This window comes from Peromyscus californicus, unplaced genomic scaffold (genome assembly GCF_007827085.1).
Source record: "Peromyscus californicus insignis strain IS unplaced genomic scaffold, ASM782708v3 Scaffold_9__1_contigs__length_137607984, whole genome shotgun sequence".
Taxonomy (NCBI): domain Eukaryota; kingdom Metazoa; phylum Chordata; class Mammalia; order Rodentia; family Cricetidae; genus Peromyscus; species Peromyscus californicus.
In genome coordinates this window covers 69,337,024-69,354,343 of record NW_026294617.1, presented here as the reverse complement: position 1 = coordinate 69,354,343, position 17,320 = coordinate 69,337,024, and the positions used below count along the sequence as shown (strand labels likewise).

Here is a 17,320-nt window from a genome sequence, read left to right as displayed (position 1 = left end):
GCCCAGGCTGGCCTGAATCTTATCCTCCTGCCTCAGCTTCCCAATGATAAGCTTATAGTCAGGCATGGACCACCTTGCTCAGCTCCCGTCTTCTGGCTTCCCACATGCTTCCTTTAGAACTTTTCACAGGTCACATGACTGCAGCCTTTATCCAAGAAACTAGAACTTGAGACCTTCCTTTCTCAGCCTTCAAGTACTGGGATTACAGGTGCACACAGTAGGCCTGACTTGAGCTTTCTATAAAAGCTTCATGTGTGTGCATATTTTGCATGCACCTATGTACATGTACCACATATGTGCTTGGTGCCTACAGAGCCAGAAGAGGGCATTGGATCCCCTGGAACTGAAGTTACAGATAATTGTGAGCTGCTGTGTGGGTGCTTGGAACTGAAACCTGGTCCTCTGCAAGAGCAAAAAGTGTTCTCATTTACATAGCCATCACCCCAGCTGCTGTGGGATGGTCTGTATGTCAAAAGTGTTGCTGATTGGTCAATAAATAAATCACTGATTGGCCCGTGGCCAGGCAGGAAGTGTAGGCGGGACAAGGAGGAGAATAGAGCTGGGAAGTGGAAGGCTGAGTCAGGGAGACACTGCCAGCCGCCATGATGAGAAACAGCATGTAAAGATGCCGGTAAGCCACGAGCCATGTGGCAAGGTATAGATTAATAGAAATGGATTAATTTAAGCTGTAAGAACAGTTAGCAAGAAGCCTGCTACGGCCATACAGTTTGCAACCAATATAAGTCTCTGTGTTTACTTGGTTGGGTCTGAGTGGCTGTGGGACTGGCGGGTGTCAGAGATTTGTCCTGACTGTGGGCCAGGCAGGAAAACTCAAGCTACACCCAGCCCCATATACAAGTTTTAAATGTATACATTTATTTATTGTCCTCCAGATTGAACCCAGAGTCTCACCTAGGCTAGGCGTTGCCATTGAACTACATCTCATAAGGGGTTTATTTGGAAGAAAACATGATGAGACAGTCCCACAGTATTACAGACTGGTAAATCACAGCCCACCTCCCAGAGGAACCCTGAAGTCATGGTCACTGGAGCATGATTTTCTATTGCTACTTTCTATAGCATCTCAGCTCTCTGGCTGGGAGAGCATTATGTTGCTGATAAATCTCATATGAAGTCACACCTAAACTGATTAGGCATGAGTGTGGTATCCAGCTAAACTGGAAATGAAGTGGATATGTTGGTTTAGTGAATTCTGGGGCAGGAAAACAGCGGGTAAAAATTCCCTGCCTTCATGGAACTCATATTAAGGAAAAGAGAAATTATAAAGCCACAATTTACAAATGTGGGAAGCGGACAAATGCTTACTGAGCACCTACTGTGTGTGAGGCACTGAAGAAACGGCACTGAATGAAGCAGACCCAGTTCTTACATTCTCACGTTTATGTTCAGCCTGGCAGAGCAGACATTTGGGCCAGCCAGATGTCACACAAGCCTAGTGCCTTGAGTTTACTCCTGGGTACTCACAAAGGTAGAAGAGTACAAACTCCACAAACTGCTCCCCAATCTTCACACACCATGCCATGGCCTTTGCCTCACCCCCAACAATAAATAAAAACTTAGAAAACCAGACAGTTAATGCATAGACAGACATTCAAGTACTGAATTGAAGTTGTAGGAGTACCTCAAAGGAGAAGACTTGGAGGTCTGGAAAGGTGTTCTGAAGAAGTGACAGTAACTTCTGAAGAGTGAGTACAGTGGATGAAGCAAGAGACAAGCCCCAAGCAGAAGAGATGGCATTACGGAGTTTGAGACCACTGGGAAAAGACCACAGACTCAATTCAAATTGTAGTTAGCTAGATTTATTAAAACTGCTAGCAGGGCAACAGACTTAAGAGCCAAATTGAAGACATGCTACCCAGAAGGGGCTAAGGGAAGGGTTTTTAAAGGTGGAGACCACAATTACCTCGTTGCTGTGGGATTTGCAGTTGTTTAAGAAACTGCTTCACTCCCCTCAGCTATGTGAGGAGCTGTCTCTCTTCCCCCTGTTCACAGCCATGAAGGAGGTACCTTACTCCCCTGTATACAGTGATAAGCAGGTTTACAGAAGCCAGAACAAGCTGTTAATCATCACAGCAGTTACATCATTCTGGGAAGGGTGCAGATTGCTAGGAGCTCATCTTTCAGAAATTTAGGGCAGAGGCTAATAGATACGAAGGAGATACCTGGTGCAGAATGGAGTTTCCTTAGCCATCACAATGGCACACAAAGGTCTTGAAGGATGTGGCAAGTTGAAGGAAGATCAAAAGGTCAGCAAAGCCTTAAGAAACTATGGAAGTAAGTATCAGTAGCAGCACTAACAGAACTGGGCTTTATGGGAAACCAAACCAAGACTTAGTTCTGAAGGGGAAGGAGCTTGGGAAGGAAGGCCTAAGTTCTAAGACAAAGGAAGGGATCCAGCACTCAGGATGCTGAGACAGGAGGATCATGAATTTGATGCCAGCCTGGGCTACACAGACCCTGTCTTTAAAAAAAAAAAAGAAAAAGAAAAAGGAATTGGAGTGTGGGGCGTTTACCCACCAACCCCACAGCTCCCCAGAGTTTTCTTGAGTGTGAGCAGCAGGAAATATTAGATAGAATGAATGATTTATTGCGGAGAATCTTGCGGAGATAAACAGATAGAAAATAAAGGATAGCCTCGAGAGGACCTGGAACCTTTTCCAACGGCCCCGGCTGTCTCTGCCCCAGGGTTTTTATAGAGACGTCAAGGGGTGGAGCAAAAGACCTCCTCCCCCAGCACAGCCAAGTGCAGACCATCTCAGACACCTGCACTCAGGCCCGTGGTCTAATCATTCTCTATGAGGACCTGCTGGGTAAAGCCACGAGGAACCCGAGAATGGGCTCCCACGTTGGAGGGGTATCTCAGTAGTAGAGGACTTGCTTAGCATGTAAAACCCCTAGTATATACCACCAATAAATAATAGGATCAAAGAATACTTACCCTTATGGAGAATGGGATAGTGAATGAGAAAGGATGACTGCAAAGGTATAGCAAGCACTCTTTGCTCCTCTTTGCAAGATAAGCAAAATGTACGTCTTATGTATATATTTGTATACCTAAAATATGACATGAATGTCCACAGCAGTCCTAAATAGGAAACAAATGTCTAGGAAGAGTGGATGGGTAAATGATAGTGTAGTCACACAATGCAGCTATGATTCTCACTAACATAATGCCAAAAACACACATACAAAAGGTTATTATTCCATTTATATAAAGTCTAACAGGAAAAGCTGACCTGTGCTATTAGAATGGCAGCTCTTTTTTTTTTTCTTTTCCTTTTAGTCATCTTAAAAAAACTGGATGGGTGTGGTGGTACGTGCCTGGAATCTCAACACTTGGTAGGTAGAGTCAGCAGGAGCAGGAGTTCAAGGCCAGCCTCAGCTCTGTTATGAGTTTGAGAACAGCCTGGGATTTATGAAACTCTCAAAAACAAATAATGATAAGATACATATAACATAAAATTTACCATTTGCATTCATACTATTGTGTAATCATTCCCAATAACTAGTTCCAGAATTTTATTTTTTAATATTTTCATTTTGTGTGTATGAGTGCTTATCTCCATGTGGATCCACAGGGGGTGTGTGTGTGTGTATACCAATGGGTGCAATGTCTGTGGAGGCCAGAAGAAGGCATTGCATCCCCTGAAACTGGAGTTACAGGTGGTTGTGAGCTGTCATGTGGGTGCTAGGAATCAAACTGGAGTCCTCTGGAAGAGCAGCCAGTGCTCTTAACTACTGAGACATTGCTCCAGCCCCACTTCCAGAACTTGAAGTAGTGTTGACTGGGGTCTCTGTCCTCAACGAGGAGGGATAATGACTGGGAGAAGCATCTGGTTATTGGTAATTGTTCCTTTAAACAAAATCTGGGTGTTTCTGTTATGATGATGTATCCAGATACACTGACTCTACTTCTCTGTGTGAATGTTATACCTAAATAATTGTAGATACATAGTTTTGCTAAGTGGTTGTCTCTCCCTTTAGAGGTTTGATTCTCAATCCTCTTTGTTTTGCTAATTTGTATTTTTTAAGTTGGTCTTTATGAACACAAGTATTACTCTGGCAACAAGATTATAAAATGTAAATCACTTTAAAGGAAATATATTAACTTTGATATTTTCAAAAGAAAATATTCCTTGCAATCCAGGGCACTGGAACTCTGCTTACTAACCCTGTTGTGTCAGGGTTGACATTTCTGTGTTTGTCCCAACCCTACATGGTTCTGTATCTCTCCTGTAACCTCTCTTCCCGGGGGACGGTATAGAAGGCATGTGGGTACACATGAGGAGGGAGGCTGTCCCACTCTCCCCAGTCACTGGGTGGTTATCTCAGTGGACTCATCCTTACCAAGCTAGAAGTAAACTTGAAGCCAAAACTGAAGTTTTGAGAAGATAACTTGAAGACCAAGGTATACAGGCTACCTGGACTGGCAAGAACAACCACAGGCTTTAGACGAGGTGTATGCCCCCCCCCCCCCAGCCTGTCATGTAGAAGGCAAGTGATCTAGAAGTCTGTCATCTAGAAGGCAATGAATGGTCCCCCAATCTGTGATCTAAAAGGTGAGTGGCCTTCAGTCTGTCATCAAGAAAAGTGTAAGCACTCTAGGAAGTTTAGCAACCGAAGACATTGCCAGCCTTCCTCAACCATGCTGCACCCACTGGACATGCTGTCTCAGGAGTGTGGAAGAGCTGTAAGCTAGCCTTGCCCTATGATTCATCTCCACTTCCATTTATGTCCTACCTAGTCCATGCAGGCTGTTGCCTTCCCTGTTCCCAGATTCCACAGTCCTCTGTGTCTTTCCGAGAGCAGTCATCACCATGGCTAGTAATCTGCTGCCAGTGTGGGCTCTTTAATAACTGGAACCAAGTCTTTGATCATTGCCTCCTCAGCTCCAAACAATTCTGGGCTCACAGGACATACTCAATACATGTTGATCTAAATTGTTGAAGACAGATCTACTCTTGAGCCTTTCCCCAAGTGGTGTGACTGCACACCCTGCTTCTCTCTAGGCTTCACTTCTTGGTGTTCAGATCTCTTCCTGAAGAAATTATTACACATGCATAGACCCTGCACATGCCCTGCACCTGTGGCATAGATCTAAACCCACTTCCACATACACTATGGGTGCCCCCCATCATCTTGCTGCTTCTCCTGTCCTTTGCTGTCTTTCCCCTTCAAACTCTTCCCCACCTTTTTCTTCCCATGCTGGGGACTGAATTGAAGGCTTTGTACACACTAGGTGAGCACTCTCACCAAGCTGCGTCACTAACCCTTGGACTCCCAAAATCCGAGCACTTGTTAATTAGGTTGCTTCTGCTTGCACTTATAGACAGGAATTTCCCATATACACTAAAATATGTCTGTCATGCAGTACCACTTTCCTGTTAAGCCTTCATCTTAAGCCAGGCCCTATGCTAGTTCATACTCTAGTTGGAAAGGCAGTGGCTGCCATAGAAGGATATTCTAGAGTCTAACAAGGTGCCTAACTCAATCCTTGGTCAGTCACAGCTTCCCCCAGGAACTGAAATTCCTGCAAACACTCAAGTTTAAGTAGAAGGTAGTTAGGGGGGATGGGGTGATAAAAGAGCTGGAGGGAACTATATGTTTAAAAGGCTAAGGGCTGGGAGGGGTTAAATATTCAAGGATCTTACAGACATTGCTAATAGCTGAGTGTGGAGCTGAGGACAATGTGCCCAGATGAGATTAGGGAAGCAGGCATTGATGAAATGAAAGAAGCCTTGCTGTCTACCAAGTCTGCTTTAGACCGGAATCTTTTTGGTTGAAAGTGACCACTGATCCACTAAGAAAAAAGGGGTCCTTTATGGGCTCCATAGCTAAAAGTTCAGGGCTTTCAAGATCAAAGATGTCATTGAGTTTTGACACCTCTCCCATCTCTGCTCTCCTTTGTGTTAGCTTCATTCTTTCTCTGTGAAGTGGTCCCCTGATCTCCACAGAACACAGAAGACAACTGGAGTGGAAGGGACCATTGATACTGGCTGCTTATCCATATGTCAGAACCTTCAAGGCTACCTTCTTTTCAGGAGGTCTAGACCTTTCTACCTTAGATTCCCCCCGAAGGATGGCAGGATCTTGGCCTTATTGGAGCTTAGGGAGCAGAGAAAGGGACCGGTGAAAGGACTCTATTCCAAAACTCCAAAGCAATTTGCTTTTTAAAACTAGTCAGCTCCCTGTTCCCTGCCTCTTTGTTCCTAACACGCGTATTCTCTGCGCATCCTTAGCTTTCCTGAAAAGCAGAATCATTAGTTTGGGTAAGAATATAAGGGAGGACGGGAACCCCAGAAACGCCCCCAACTCACTCCGCCCTGACCTACTTGTGTCCCTCCCACTCTTGCTCCCCCCCAGCCCTGCTCAAACCTCTCCAAGTCCTGCCCCAGCTTCGGGGCATTTGAACTCGTCCACCGAGCAGTGGGTCGCTTTCTCCTCACGCATACCCGACCTAGGCAGGCCCAGCCAAAGAGCATCCCACCCAGGGACCACCTTTTTTTCCTTGGGATCCCGCGCTTCCGCCTCCGGGGCGGAGACTCCTCCCCTCTCAGTCCCAGTTGCGTTCCCTGGAAGAGCAGCCCGGACGGTGAGAGGCCGGGTCCTCCTAGCGTTCCAGGAGCCGTTCAGCCCTGGAGGCCCAGAGCCCCACCCGGAAGCAGGCGGCTGCGCTGCTTCAGCACCACGGACAGCGCTCCGCCCGCAGCCCTAGTGTCAGGCCGGCAGCGCGCTATGCTGGCGGCATGGCCCGGCGCTCCAGCTCTATGGCGCTGCTGCTCAGCTTCGGCCTTCTCTGGCTGTGTTCAGGTAAGAAGTGGCCGGCCAGGCTCCCCTGCCTCAGCTAGTGGCTCAGGATGCCAAGTTCTGTCACCCCTGCAAGGACAAAGGCGAAACGAGGGGTTCTCTAGAGGTGCAGGAGCCTGCTGGGGGATGGGGAGAGACTCCAGGGTCGGCAGGGAGCGTCTGGAAGACCCAGGCGCAGGCGCAGGCGAGAGGCCACGGAGAGGTGGAAACCTGACCGTTGCAGGGAAGAAGCAAGTGAGCACAAAGAGGAAGGAAGGAGAGGATCCTGGGATGACAAGAGGCTTGATAGCATTTGACTTTTTATGACCCCGGTTAACGCCTTCCTCCCGGCTCCCCAGTATTTCCCATCCTCCTCATTGGGGTCCTGATTTGGGTCACCCTACAGGGAGGGACAAGGCGGGAAGGGGACACCAGTGACTTCCCATCTCTTGTAGGATGGGACAGGAGACTTGGAAGAGAGAAAATGCCAGACTGAGGGCGAGGGCGGTGCTCTGTGGGGTGCGCAGATGGTGTGCTTGTGGAGAGTCACAGAAGGGGAGGCATGAGGAGAGGGGCCAGCACAAGGCAATGCGCAATAGAATGAACTTTCCACACCTGCATGACAGCACAGGGGGTGGGTGCCTGCACCCCCAGATCAGGCAACCCCGCTATTCTGCTCCAAACCATGGAGGCAGAGACCTCAAGCAAGCCTCAGAGGCTTGTCCATCTGAGACCTTTTGGGGAAAACAAGTCCCAATTAATCTTTTCAGAGTGGGTGGTTAGTCTAGAGGTGTCTCTCTGGAGCTGTTTGGACTCGTGATATGGTCTCAGAGAGGGACTTACCTATGAAAGTCAACCTGGGGCTTCTGTGGTCCCAAGGCATAATTGAACATTTTGCAATATCCTTAAGCACAGGGTTGTAAGAGGCTGTGACTTGCAGACTGAGCTAATTGATCTATTACCCCACTACCGGGGTAGGTGGGCTTTTGTGAGCCCTTCTGTTTACCCACTTACTGCCTTGCCTTGCCCAGGGGTTTTGGGTACTGACACAGAGGAGCGGCTAGTGGAGCATCTCCTGGATCCCTCCCGCTACAACAAGCTGATCCGGCCAGCCACTAATGGCTCCGATCAGGTCACTGTCCAGCTCATGGTGTCACTGGCCCAGCTCATCAGTGTGGTGAGTGTGGGTCTCGAACTCTTTGTCCAGCCACAGAAGCCAGCCCAGCCAGAAAGGGTTAGCATCTGAGTTTGCTCCTGAGGCGCTTCTGGGGTGGCGGTGGTGGGGACCTTAGGAGGGTGGTGGAAGGTCTGAGGACTGGGGGGCCTTTTCAGCAGCTGCTCTGTTTCCCTGCAGCATGAGCGGGAGCAGATCATGACCACCAATGTCTGGCTGACCCAGGTCAGTGCTCTTTCCTACCCACACCCCCCCCCCTCCTCTCTTCATTTCCTTCAGAGAGGAGTCCTGAATAGTTGGATTTGAATCCTTGATTGGGCCACTCACCAGCACTGTAATTAATTAATTTAGGATCTGGTCTCCCTGTGTAGCCCTGGCTGACCTAGAACTCACTATATGGATCAGGGTGGTCTTGAACTCACAGAGATGTCTGCCTGTCTCTGCCTCACTAGTACTGAAATTAAAGGTATTCACTACCATACCTGCTTGACTCTGTGACTTTAAATGTTAAATGCTCCCAAGAGTCATTTTCACATCTGTAAAATGTAAAGTCTAATATCCTGGCTCAGATGTGCAAATTAAACAAAGAAGCATCATCACATGACCCATGTCTGGGCAGAGAAGTCACTGTGGAGAGAAGGCTGACTTTTTCAAGTTTGCCACAGGCCATGTGAGTTCTCTTGTCCCTTTCTTTGACTCTGGGCCCCCTCTGGGGCTGGAGGTTGGTGTTGCTTTACTCTCTCCCTTCCCAGGAGTGGGAAGATTATCGCCTCACCTGGAAGCCCGAGGAGTTCGACAATATGAAGAAAGTCCGGCTCCCTTCCAAACACATCTGGCTCCCAGATGTGGTCCTATACAACAAGTAGGTGACCCTGGAGTGATAAGAAGGTTATGGAAGACCAGAGGTGTGCTTGGCAGAGGATGAAATCATGGGGTGGGGATGTAAGAGGCATGTGCTGTTGTGAGAAGGAGATGGCTTTTCCCTGGCAGGTTGTAGACAGGCATTATCCTCACAGACAGACCCAGCTAGTGGGATGCAGTGTGAGCCCATCGTGACTTGGACCTTGACCAGCCCCTTCCAGCTACTTAGATTGCCAGTATTTGGAACTGGGGTAGGGAGAGGGAAGATTGACAGTTGTCAATGCCTAAGTTGATTCAAGAATGGGCACTTCTGGGCCGGGCGGTGGTGGTGCACGCCTTTAATCCCAGCACTTGGGAGGCAGAGCCAGGTGGATCTCTGTGAGTTCGAGGCCAGCCTGGTCTCCAAAGCGAGTTCCAGGAAAGGCGCAAAGCTACACAGAGAAACCCTGTCTCAAAAAAAACCAAAAAAAAAAAAAAAAAAAAAAAAAAAGAATGGGCACTTCTGGAAGCCTGGGTGGTGACAAAGAACTTATGGGCCTTATTTCAGCTAGATTCTGTTCTGTTCCCTTCAATGAGTCTTCTTACCTTTACGGCACAAAACTCCCTTAATGATGGGACTGTGCCCATATCCTTTCATTGCTTGGGACTCCTTGCTCTGGCCTCTCTGGCTTCCCCCACCTCTACCCTCATAAGGACTAGTCAGTTTACACAACGTGGGACAAGTAGCAGATGCATCCCACCCCCGACCATTCTCTTCTACCACTGAAGGGATATACATGCCTCCTGAATAGGACACCTGTTCTTACCACCAGCCCATGCATATCCCCACCCCCAGCTCCATTCCTGCACAATATCTTTGTATGAGATGGTCATTCACAGCCTGGGTCCTCCTTGCTGGGTTGATGAGTGGGATGGAGACCCTCAAGCCAGGGCTGACTGCCCCATTCCTTGGCAGTGCTGACGGCATGTACGAGGTATCCTTCTATTCCAATGCGGTGGTCTCCTATGATGGCAGCATCTTTTGGCTACCGCCTGCCATCTACAAGAGTGCATGCAAGATTGAGGTGAAGCACTTCCCCTTTGACCAGCAGAACTGCACCATGAAGTTCCGCTCATGGACCTATGACCGCACGGAGATCGACCTGGTGCTCAAAAGTGATGTGGCCAGCCTGGACGACTTCACACCCAGTGGGGAGTGGGACATCATCGCGCTGCCAGGCCGGCGCAACGAGAACCCAGATGATTCCACCTACGTGGATATCACCTATGACTTCATCATTCGGCGCAAGCCACTCTTCTACACCATCAACCTCATCATCCCCTGCGTCCTCATCACCTCGCTGGCCATCCTGGTCTTCTACCTGCCCTCGGACTGCGGGGAGAAGATGACACTTTGCATCTCTGTGCTGCTAGCGCTTACGGTATTCCTGCTGCTCATCTCCAAGATTGTGCCTCCCACCTCCCTTGACGTACCGCTGGTGGGAAAGTACCTCATGTTCACCATGGTGCTAGTCACCTTCTCCATTGTCACTAGCGTGTGTGTGCTCAACGTGCACCACCGCTCGCCCACCACGCACACCATGGCTCCCTGGGTCAAAGTGGTCTTCCTGGAGAAGCTGCCCACCCTGCTCTTCCTGCAGCAGCCACGCTACCGCTGTGCACGGCAGCGCCTGCGCCTGCGGAGGCGCCAGCGGGAGCGCGAGGGGGCAGGCGCGCTCTTCTTCCGTGAGGGCCCTGCCGCTGACCCATGCACCTGCTTTGTCAACCCTGCATCAGTGCAGGGCTTGACTGGAGCCTTCAGGGCTGAGCCCGCATCTGCAGCTGGTCCAGGGCGCTCGGTGGGGCCTTGCAGCTGCGGCCTCCGGGAGGCAGTGGACGGCGTACGCTTCATTGCAGACCATATGCGAAGTGAGGATGACGACCAGAGTGTGAGTATGGAGTGTGAGCTAGGCATCCTAGGAGCCCCTGTGTGTGGGGAGCAGGTATTGCTTAGAGTCTCAAAGCAAGGGTACAGGGGAGAGAAAACATAAGTGAGGTGGACTCTCGGGGTAGGCTAGCAGGTTGACTTGCCTACTTTGGAGTCTGTACCAGAAGGATGACCTTGTGGTTCCTGCGAGGAACAGAACTCAGGGTGTGAGATGCATGCGCTCAGACATCTTCAGTGTGAGGGAGGTAGCCAGGAACCTTATGGCAGGGAGAAGTTCTTTCGGGTTTGAGGGTGTCACCGAGATTTTCCCTGTAGCTCACATGACCACATCCAAGTTGTTAATGTGTTGCTCTTAGTGCAAATGGAGGTGAGTCCTTGTGGGCCACAGAGCAGGCAAAATTGAGGACAGTGACGACCACAGTCAGGCAAAGGGAAGTTTAGAGGTTCCATGGGGTTGATTCCAGTGGAGAGAGCAGAATTTAAAAATCAATATCCCACTTCTACTGTCCTGGGCCTTGAAAAGAGTCTAATGAAATATTTATAGAGATGGTGTGGGTAGAGGCCTGGGCTCCCTAGAGTCATCTCACCCTCTTTCTGCACATACGGCTTCTGGTTGGTTTTTTCCCCCCAGTCTTCCCAGAAGGAAATTCCTTGAGACTAATCCAGGAGTTGGGGGAAGGTGCGATGGGTTAACATCCTGCCCTCCATTTTGGGTGCCATCTGGCCTTCCCTGAGATCAGTGTTCAGGTACCTGGTTGGTTCTAGGCCAAGGCTCAGCTGTTACTATAGTGACCAGCAAGATTTCCTCTGGGACTCTGCCATTCCTGCTGGGGAAGGAGAAAGGGCAGGCCCTGTGGTTTTGGGTGGGAACTGGGTTCAGACATCTTTTCCTCTGGACAGCAGCAGGAGAGCATGAGACAGGGAGCATTTCATAGCTCAGAGGAAGGCAGAGGGGCTGAGACTGGAGAGGAGGCCGCTGAGGCTAACTGGGAGACACTAGGGTGCAGGGCTCAGCTGCTGCTGGATCACCGGCCTCCACCCCTTCTGCAGTCCATCATCTAGCCTACATTTCAAGCCAGGTGCTGAGGGTGCAGTGACCTACTTGGATGCCTCAGAGGGATTGAGTGCTTGATCTACACCCCCACCCTGACCCTTACTTGCCCCAGTCTCTCCATCTTGTAGTAAGTGGCATCACCATAGTCTAAGTGGTTCACACTGAAGCCTGGGGGATCCTTCTCTCTCTCTCTCTCTCTCTCTCTCTCTCTCTCTCTCTCTCTCTCCATCATTGCAGTGATCAAAAGTCTTGTCCTCTGAGCACCACCTCTAAAATGATCCCCGCTTTACCCTAACACCCTGGTCCTTGGGCTGCCTTCGACTTCAGCTCTTGTGTGGACCGGAGGAGACTATCCTAATTGCCTGCCTAGATCAGCTTCCTATGCTGCAGTTAAATAACCCACGCTCCTCCTCGGCTCCTGACACTGCCCTTTGCCTGGGTCACTGGCTTTTCACTCAGTTGTCTCAAGCAAGCCAAGCTCTCTCCCGCCCCCGAGCCTTTGCATCTGGGTTCCTCCATCTGGAACAACCTTTGTATTTGTTACTTTCTCATTGCTATGGTGAAATGCCAGACAAAAGCAGCTTCAGGGAAGCAAGGTTCACTTTGGCTTACAGGCTGAGGTTCCAGCCCAAGGCAGGGAAGGTAGGAGCAGGAGCATGGAGCAGCTGGTCCCGCTGCACGTGCAGCCGGGAAGCAGGGAGAGCTGAACGCTGATGCTCAATTAATCTTTTTCTCTTTTGTTCTTTTTTTTCTGTCTGGGACCCTAACCCATGGAATAGTGCTGCCTGCCTCAATTAATCTAATCTAGAAAACTTCCCATAGACTTGCCCAGGTCTGTTTCCATGGCGACTCGAAATCTCATCAAGCTGATATTAAACCTTCTTTTTCCGAAAGACAAAAACCTATTAGTTATTAATTTTTGCTCTTAAGAGCAAACCTATCTATAATCTTTTATTGCAAACACTTCAGTGTGTCTCTCCTTAAGAACAGGGATACTCTTGCATGACTCAGCTTCAGGGCTGGTGCTGTGGCTCAGTGGTAGAGTTCACGGTTAGCATGTGAGTTCCCACTGCAACCAACAACCGACAAGATAACCATGACTGGGTTCAAAGATCGAATTCTGGAGACAGCATCAACACCTTTACCACTGTAAAGTGCACACTCAGGCTCTTCCAGTTGTTCTGGTAACCTCTTTCTTAGGGTCACCGTCCTTAGCCCTAAGACCCCGAGTTGTGTTTAGTTCCCAAGCCTCATTAGTGTCCTCCCTCAGATTTGCCTTTCACGAGATGAACAGTTTAGAGGGGACCAGCCAGGTGAGTAGGGCTCTGTTGGCTTTGCTGGACCATGTCAAGGTCAGTGTGACTTTGAAACAGGGCTTCCCTCATGCCCATCGGATCTTGCTCTAAGTACCATCTCCTGGAAGAGGCGTTTCCAGGCCACACTCTGCTCCTGTCTTTCTTCTGTTTGTCCATCCTAGTCTTCCATTCCCTCTCAGTAAATAATCTTTTCTGTATTGTCTCTGGCTCCCTGAGGAGCCTGAAAACCACAGGGCTGTTTATTTTACTCGGTTGTGTCCCAGTGCCTCGCAGGATGCTAGGTCTGTGGCAGGCCCAACTGTGACTTCAATGAGTGACTGGCTGCCGGCTACATGAAGGTGCACAGCTGCCTTCTCCCCATCTCATGAGCTGGCTGGTCCCCAGTGGAACACGTGCAAAGGCCAGACTCAGGCTAGAAGAGAGGCTGCCTCTTCTGGTGACCGTGTAGTTGGTTCTCAAGCCCCACGCATTATTAGCTTTCTGACTGATTTTTTTCCTACCTGGGCTCCATTTGCACCCTCTGGCCCTCTGTGCAGGAGGGATGCTGTTGGATGGGGTTCCCCAAGCTATCATGGAAGTAGAGCTTCAGGGGCGGCCACTCCCAGTTACTGAACACTGTCCCAGATGCTATCAGGGTACCTCTGAAGTAGGAGTTTGCAGTTTGGTGGAGGGCCAGACATACGATGCACTATGGCATAGTCTCAACGCTATGATGGCAATATATAACCAGTGCCAAGGAAACAAAAGGACCGGGGAAGCCTTCATAAAGATTATACTTGATTAGGATTTTGAAATATGTGTAGGAGTTTGCCAGGTTTTTTTGTTTTGTTTTGTTTGTTTTTTAAAGGAAGTGAGAGAACTAAGACATATTGGAGTTTTTACTAAGTCTGGATTTTGGAGTGTGGGAGGCAATAGAAAATAGGCTCCTGTTTGTTTCGGGTAGGTTCTGATGGGCCCTGGGGGCAGTGGGGGCACTAGAGGCTTTACAGCAGGCAAGATCAGGACTGTGAAAGGTTGTACTGGGTTTGCTGAGGGAGAGGGGTGGGGTGCTTGTGTGGCAGGGACTTTTCTATCCCATCCCACATTATGAGACTGATATCTGGGCCACTTACATTTCCTCCATCCAGGTGAGGGAGGACTGGAAATATGTTGCCATGGTGATCGACCGCCTCTTCCTCTGGATTTTTGTCTTTGTCTGTGTCTTCGGCACCATTGGCATGTTCCTGCAGCCTCTCTTCCAGAACTACACTGCCACTACCTTCCTCCACCCTGACCACTCCACTCCCAGCTCCAAGTGAGGCCTCTTCTGCAGCTCCTCACCCTGTGACCCCTGGGGTTCAGTAGTACTGGGTGGAAGATGATCTGTCCCGCTCCACCGAAGGCCTGCTTCACACCTCCATTCACACAGAGCCCTCCAGCCTGGAGGCTGGACCAGCTGCCTCCTGTTCAAGCCGTTCTCCTCCTCCTCCTGAGCTAATTCAGACCGTAGTGTTAATGGTGGGAGCCAAGGCTGGTAAGCAGAGGCCAGAGGTCTCAGAGCCATCCGCCTTGGGAAGGGTGCTGGAGAAAAGGCCAAGAAAGGGATAGTTTTCTATGGCTTCCGATCATGGGAGAAGAGGAGGTGGGAAGAGGGGGCTCAGATCCTCCCGCCAGGCTGACAGGGACAACTGAGACAGGAGCAGAGGAGTGTGGCCAGTAATTGGCACCCACCCACCCACTGAAGCGGGCAGCAGCTGATCTGGGAGGACTTGCAGGTTTAGGGGCTCTTCCTGAGAGCTTCAGCTGGCCCCACAGTCTCCCGAGGAGCTTCAACTTAGTCCCACAGCCTGTGCTTTGGAGGGCTCCAGGGCCCAGTTCCAGGTTCCCTTCTGCCAGGGCAGAATTCTCTGCACTCCCAGATTTCCCTCTGCTTCTCTCACTTTTAAAGGTAAGGTGTTAGGGGAACCTCTGAAGGTCACGAGCTAGGTGAGAGTTCTAGGCTCATAGACTCAGAACTCTTACAGTGCTGGATTCCAGTGGGAGCCATGTTACAGATCTGGAACAGGCCTGGAAGGTGAGCGAGCCCCCTCCTCCTTGCTCCAAGGCCACAGACTGCTTGAAGGACCTAAGTGAGAGACATCGGAACTGTGCCTCAGTGTACATCCCAGTTGTAGGATGGACTCAGGGGCATCTCTGCTTGGTGGCAAGAGGGACCTCCTTTTACTAGAACAAGAAACTGCCTGTATTAGGCCTCTCCCCTCTACCCCCCAAACTTCCAGCCCCAGAGAAGGCACCCCAACATCATAAACAGCCCCCAGAGTTCTAAGTAGCACCTGGAAAGGTGTTGCCCCTCTGGAGGGCAGCACCAGTGCAGGCATTCCAGCCTCTTCGAGACCCCACCAGCTGCTGCTCTGGCCACCCTTGACTTTCTACCTCCTATGACTGGCTGTTGTCCCAATCAGTCACCAGCCAAGGCTGGAAAGGTCAATGAGCAGTTTGTTGGACTCCTGGCCATGTCCTGTTGAACATATCAGGCAAACAGTGCCCACCTTAGAACCTGCTCTCAGCATTTGAACCATGAGGACAGAAATTGGCAGAACTGTGATGGGTGGGAAGGACCTGTGGGTGAAGGATCCTGGGGCAATGCTGCCCCCCCCCATTTCGGGTGAGGAAGACTACAATGAGGGAGGGATGGTAGGAGGCTATTATGTGCCAGGGTAGTGTGAACCCTAAAGGATACTGGGAGGCTTTGGGGAAACTTGGCCCCTGTCATTTTGGGTCTTCTGTCTCTACCCTGGGTGAAGTTGGGAGGCTCCTTGCCTCCTCCATGGAGCTGACTCTGGAGAGAATCAGGTCCCTGGGACAGGGTGGCATGGGAGAGGCCATGAAGAAAGGAGTTGGGGATTCCCATCAGTGACCAAGTTCCAGTAAGCTGGCGTCCACCTTTGCCTGGAAGATGGCCCACAGGCTCCCTGCCACTATGGAGACCTACAAGTCTGGAGCAGCTGGTGCCAAGAAGTGCGGAAGGCCGAAAGCAAACAGGACACAGAACCCTTCAGAAGGCTTTTTTTTGGGGGGGAGGGGGGGAGATTACAGGGGAAGGGAAGGACGTCCTTGTAAGGAACAAGGACAATGGGGGACTGGCGACTGTGCCTGTCCTCTGGGACTCGGCCTCTGACAGTCCTGCCTGAGGGACGCAAGCTCCCGAGAGATCAGGAGCAGCAGCAGAGCATGTCTTCAGAGGGCCTGGTAGCTGCTCCCTGCCTGTCACCATGGCCTTTGGGAAGCCTCCTAGGGAGGAAAGCAAAGGCCTTTGGAGTCTTCTCCGAATTGTTCTCCAAGCAGAGTGTCATAATTCTTGTCACCCCTCTGCTTCCAGGCAGAAGTGGCTGTGGAGCCCCACTTACACTGGCCAGCTTCCCACTCACCAAACCCAACTGGACAGAACAAGTGTCACTTTGTAATAATTATCCCATCATGTCTGAGAAGTCTGTCAGTGTGTTGGTCACGTGCTTCCCAAAGGACTACAACTTTGGGGACCGGAGGACACCTTGCCCATCCGCCTTCAGTCCACTCATCTTCATGCCATCCTTGGCACGCCCGTCTCCACTCCTGGGATATTTGCAATGGTCCACATCCCTCTCCCTAAACTCACCCCCACCCCCACCCCCTGTAGCTGGACTCATTCCTCTTAAAATTGTTTCCAAATATGTCTGTTACTTGGTTCTGTTTTTGGGGAAGGGAGCTAACCCTTCCGGACAAGATTGGCAGCTACGGAAGGGGAGAATGCAGGGGAACCCCCACTCAAGGGAGGGGAAGGCATTTATTTCAAAAGGAAAGGTGAGTGGCAGCACACGCTGCCCTCCTCATCTGCTCCATTGATCAGATGCAAAAGAAATGGCCAGGAGGCTGGGCCTTCCTCTCCAGCTCACGCTCTAAGAAACCCAGGTTTCAGCTGGCAGACTCCTACAGCTCAGGCATGAGCCACGCCCAAATCCTGGGATCAGAGTGAAACTGTGGGTGAGCCTCTCTAGGCCTTTACCTTAGGCTTTAAGAAAACTGTCTATCTTCAAATTTGGGGGCCAGGGATCCACTTGTGCATGCCAAACAGCACTCTACCCTGAGCAACACTTCTAGCCCACAAAGCTGGTTACGTCCTCAGAGACAGGAATACCCCATTTCCTCAAACGCAGGCCCAGTGG

At 50.3% G+C, this 17,320-nt stretch overlaps 1 protein-coding gene across 2 annotated transcripts; it reads left to right on the top strand.

The window, feature by feature from the left end:
• Positions 1–6,379: 6,379 nt before the first annotated feature.
• Chrnb2 (cholinergic receptor nicotinic beta 2 subunit) lies at positions 6,380–16,828 on the top strand. 2 transcript variants are annotated; one of them, XM_052731526.1, is made up of 6 exons: positions 6,380–6,831; positions 7,839–8,041; positions 8,162–8,206; positions 8,734–8,843; positions 9,798–10,770; positions 14,267–16,828. In XM_052731526.1, exons 1-6 carry the CDS (start codon positions 6,768–6,770, stop codon positions 14,435–14,437), a joined length of 1,566 nt encoding a protein of 521 aa, XP_052587486.1. In that variant the 5' UTR covers positions 6,380–6,767; the 3' UTR covers positions 14,438–16,828. The 2 variants fall into 2 exon arrangements, with proteins under 2 accessions (XP_052587486.1, XP_052587487.1); XM_052731527.1 differs by having other exon boundaries at positions 6,385–6,831; positions 7,839–7,984.
• The last annotated feature ends 492 nt before the right edge of the window (positions 16,829–17,320 follow it).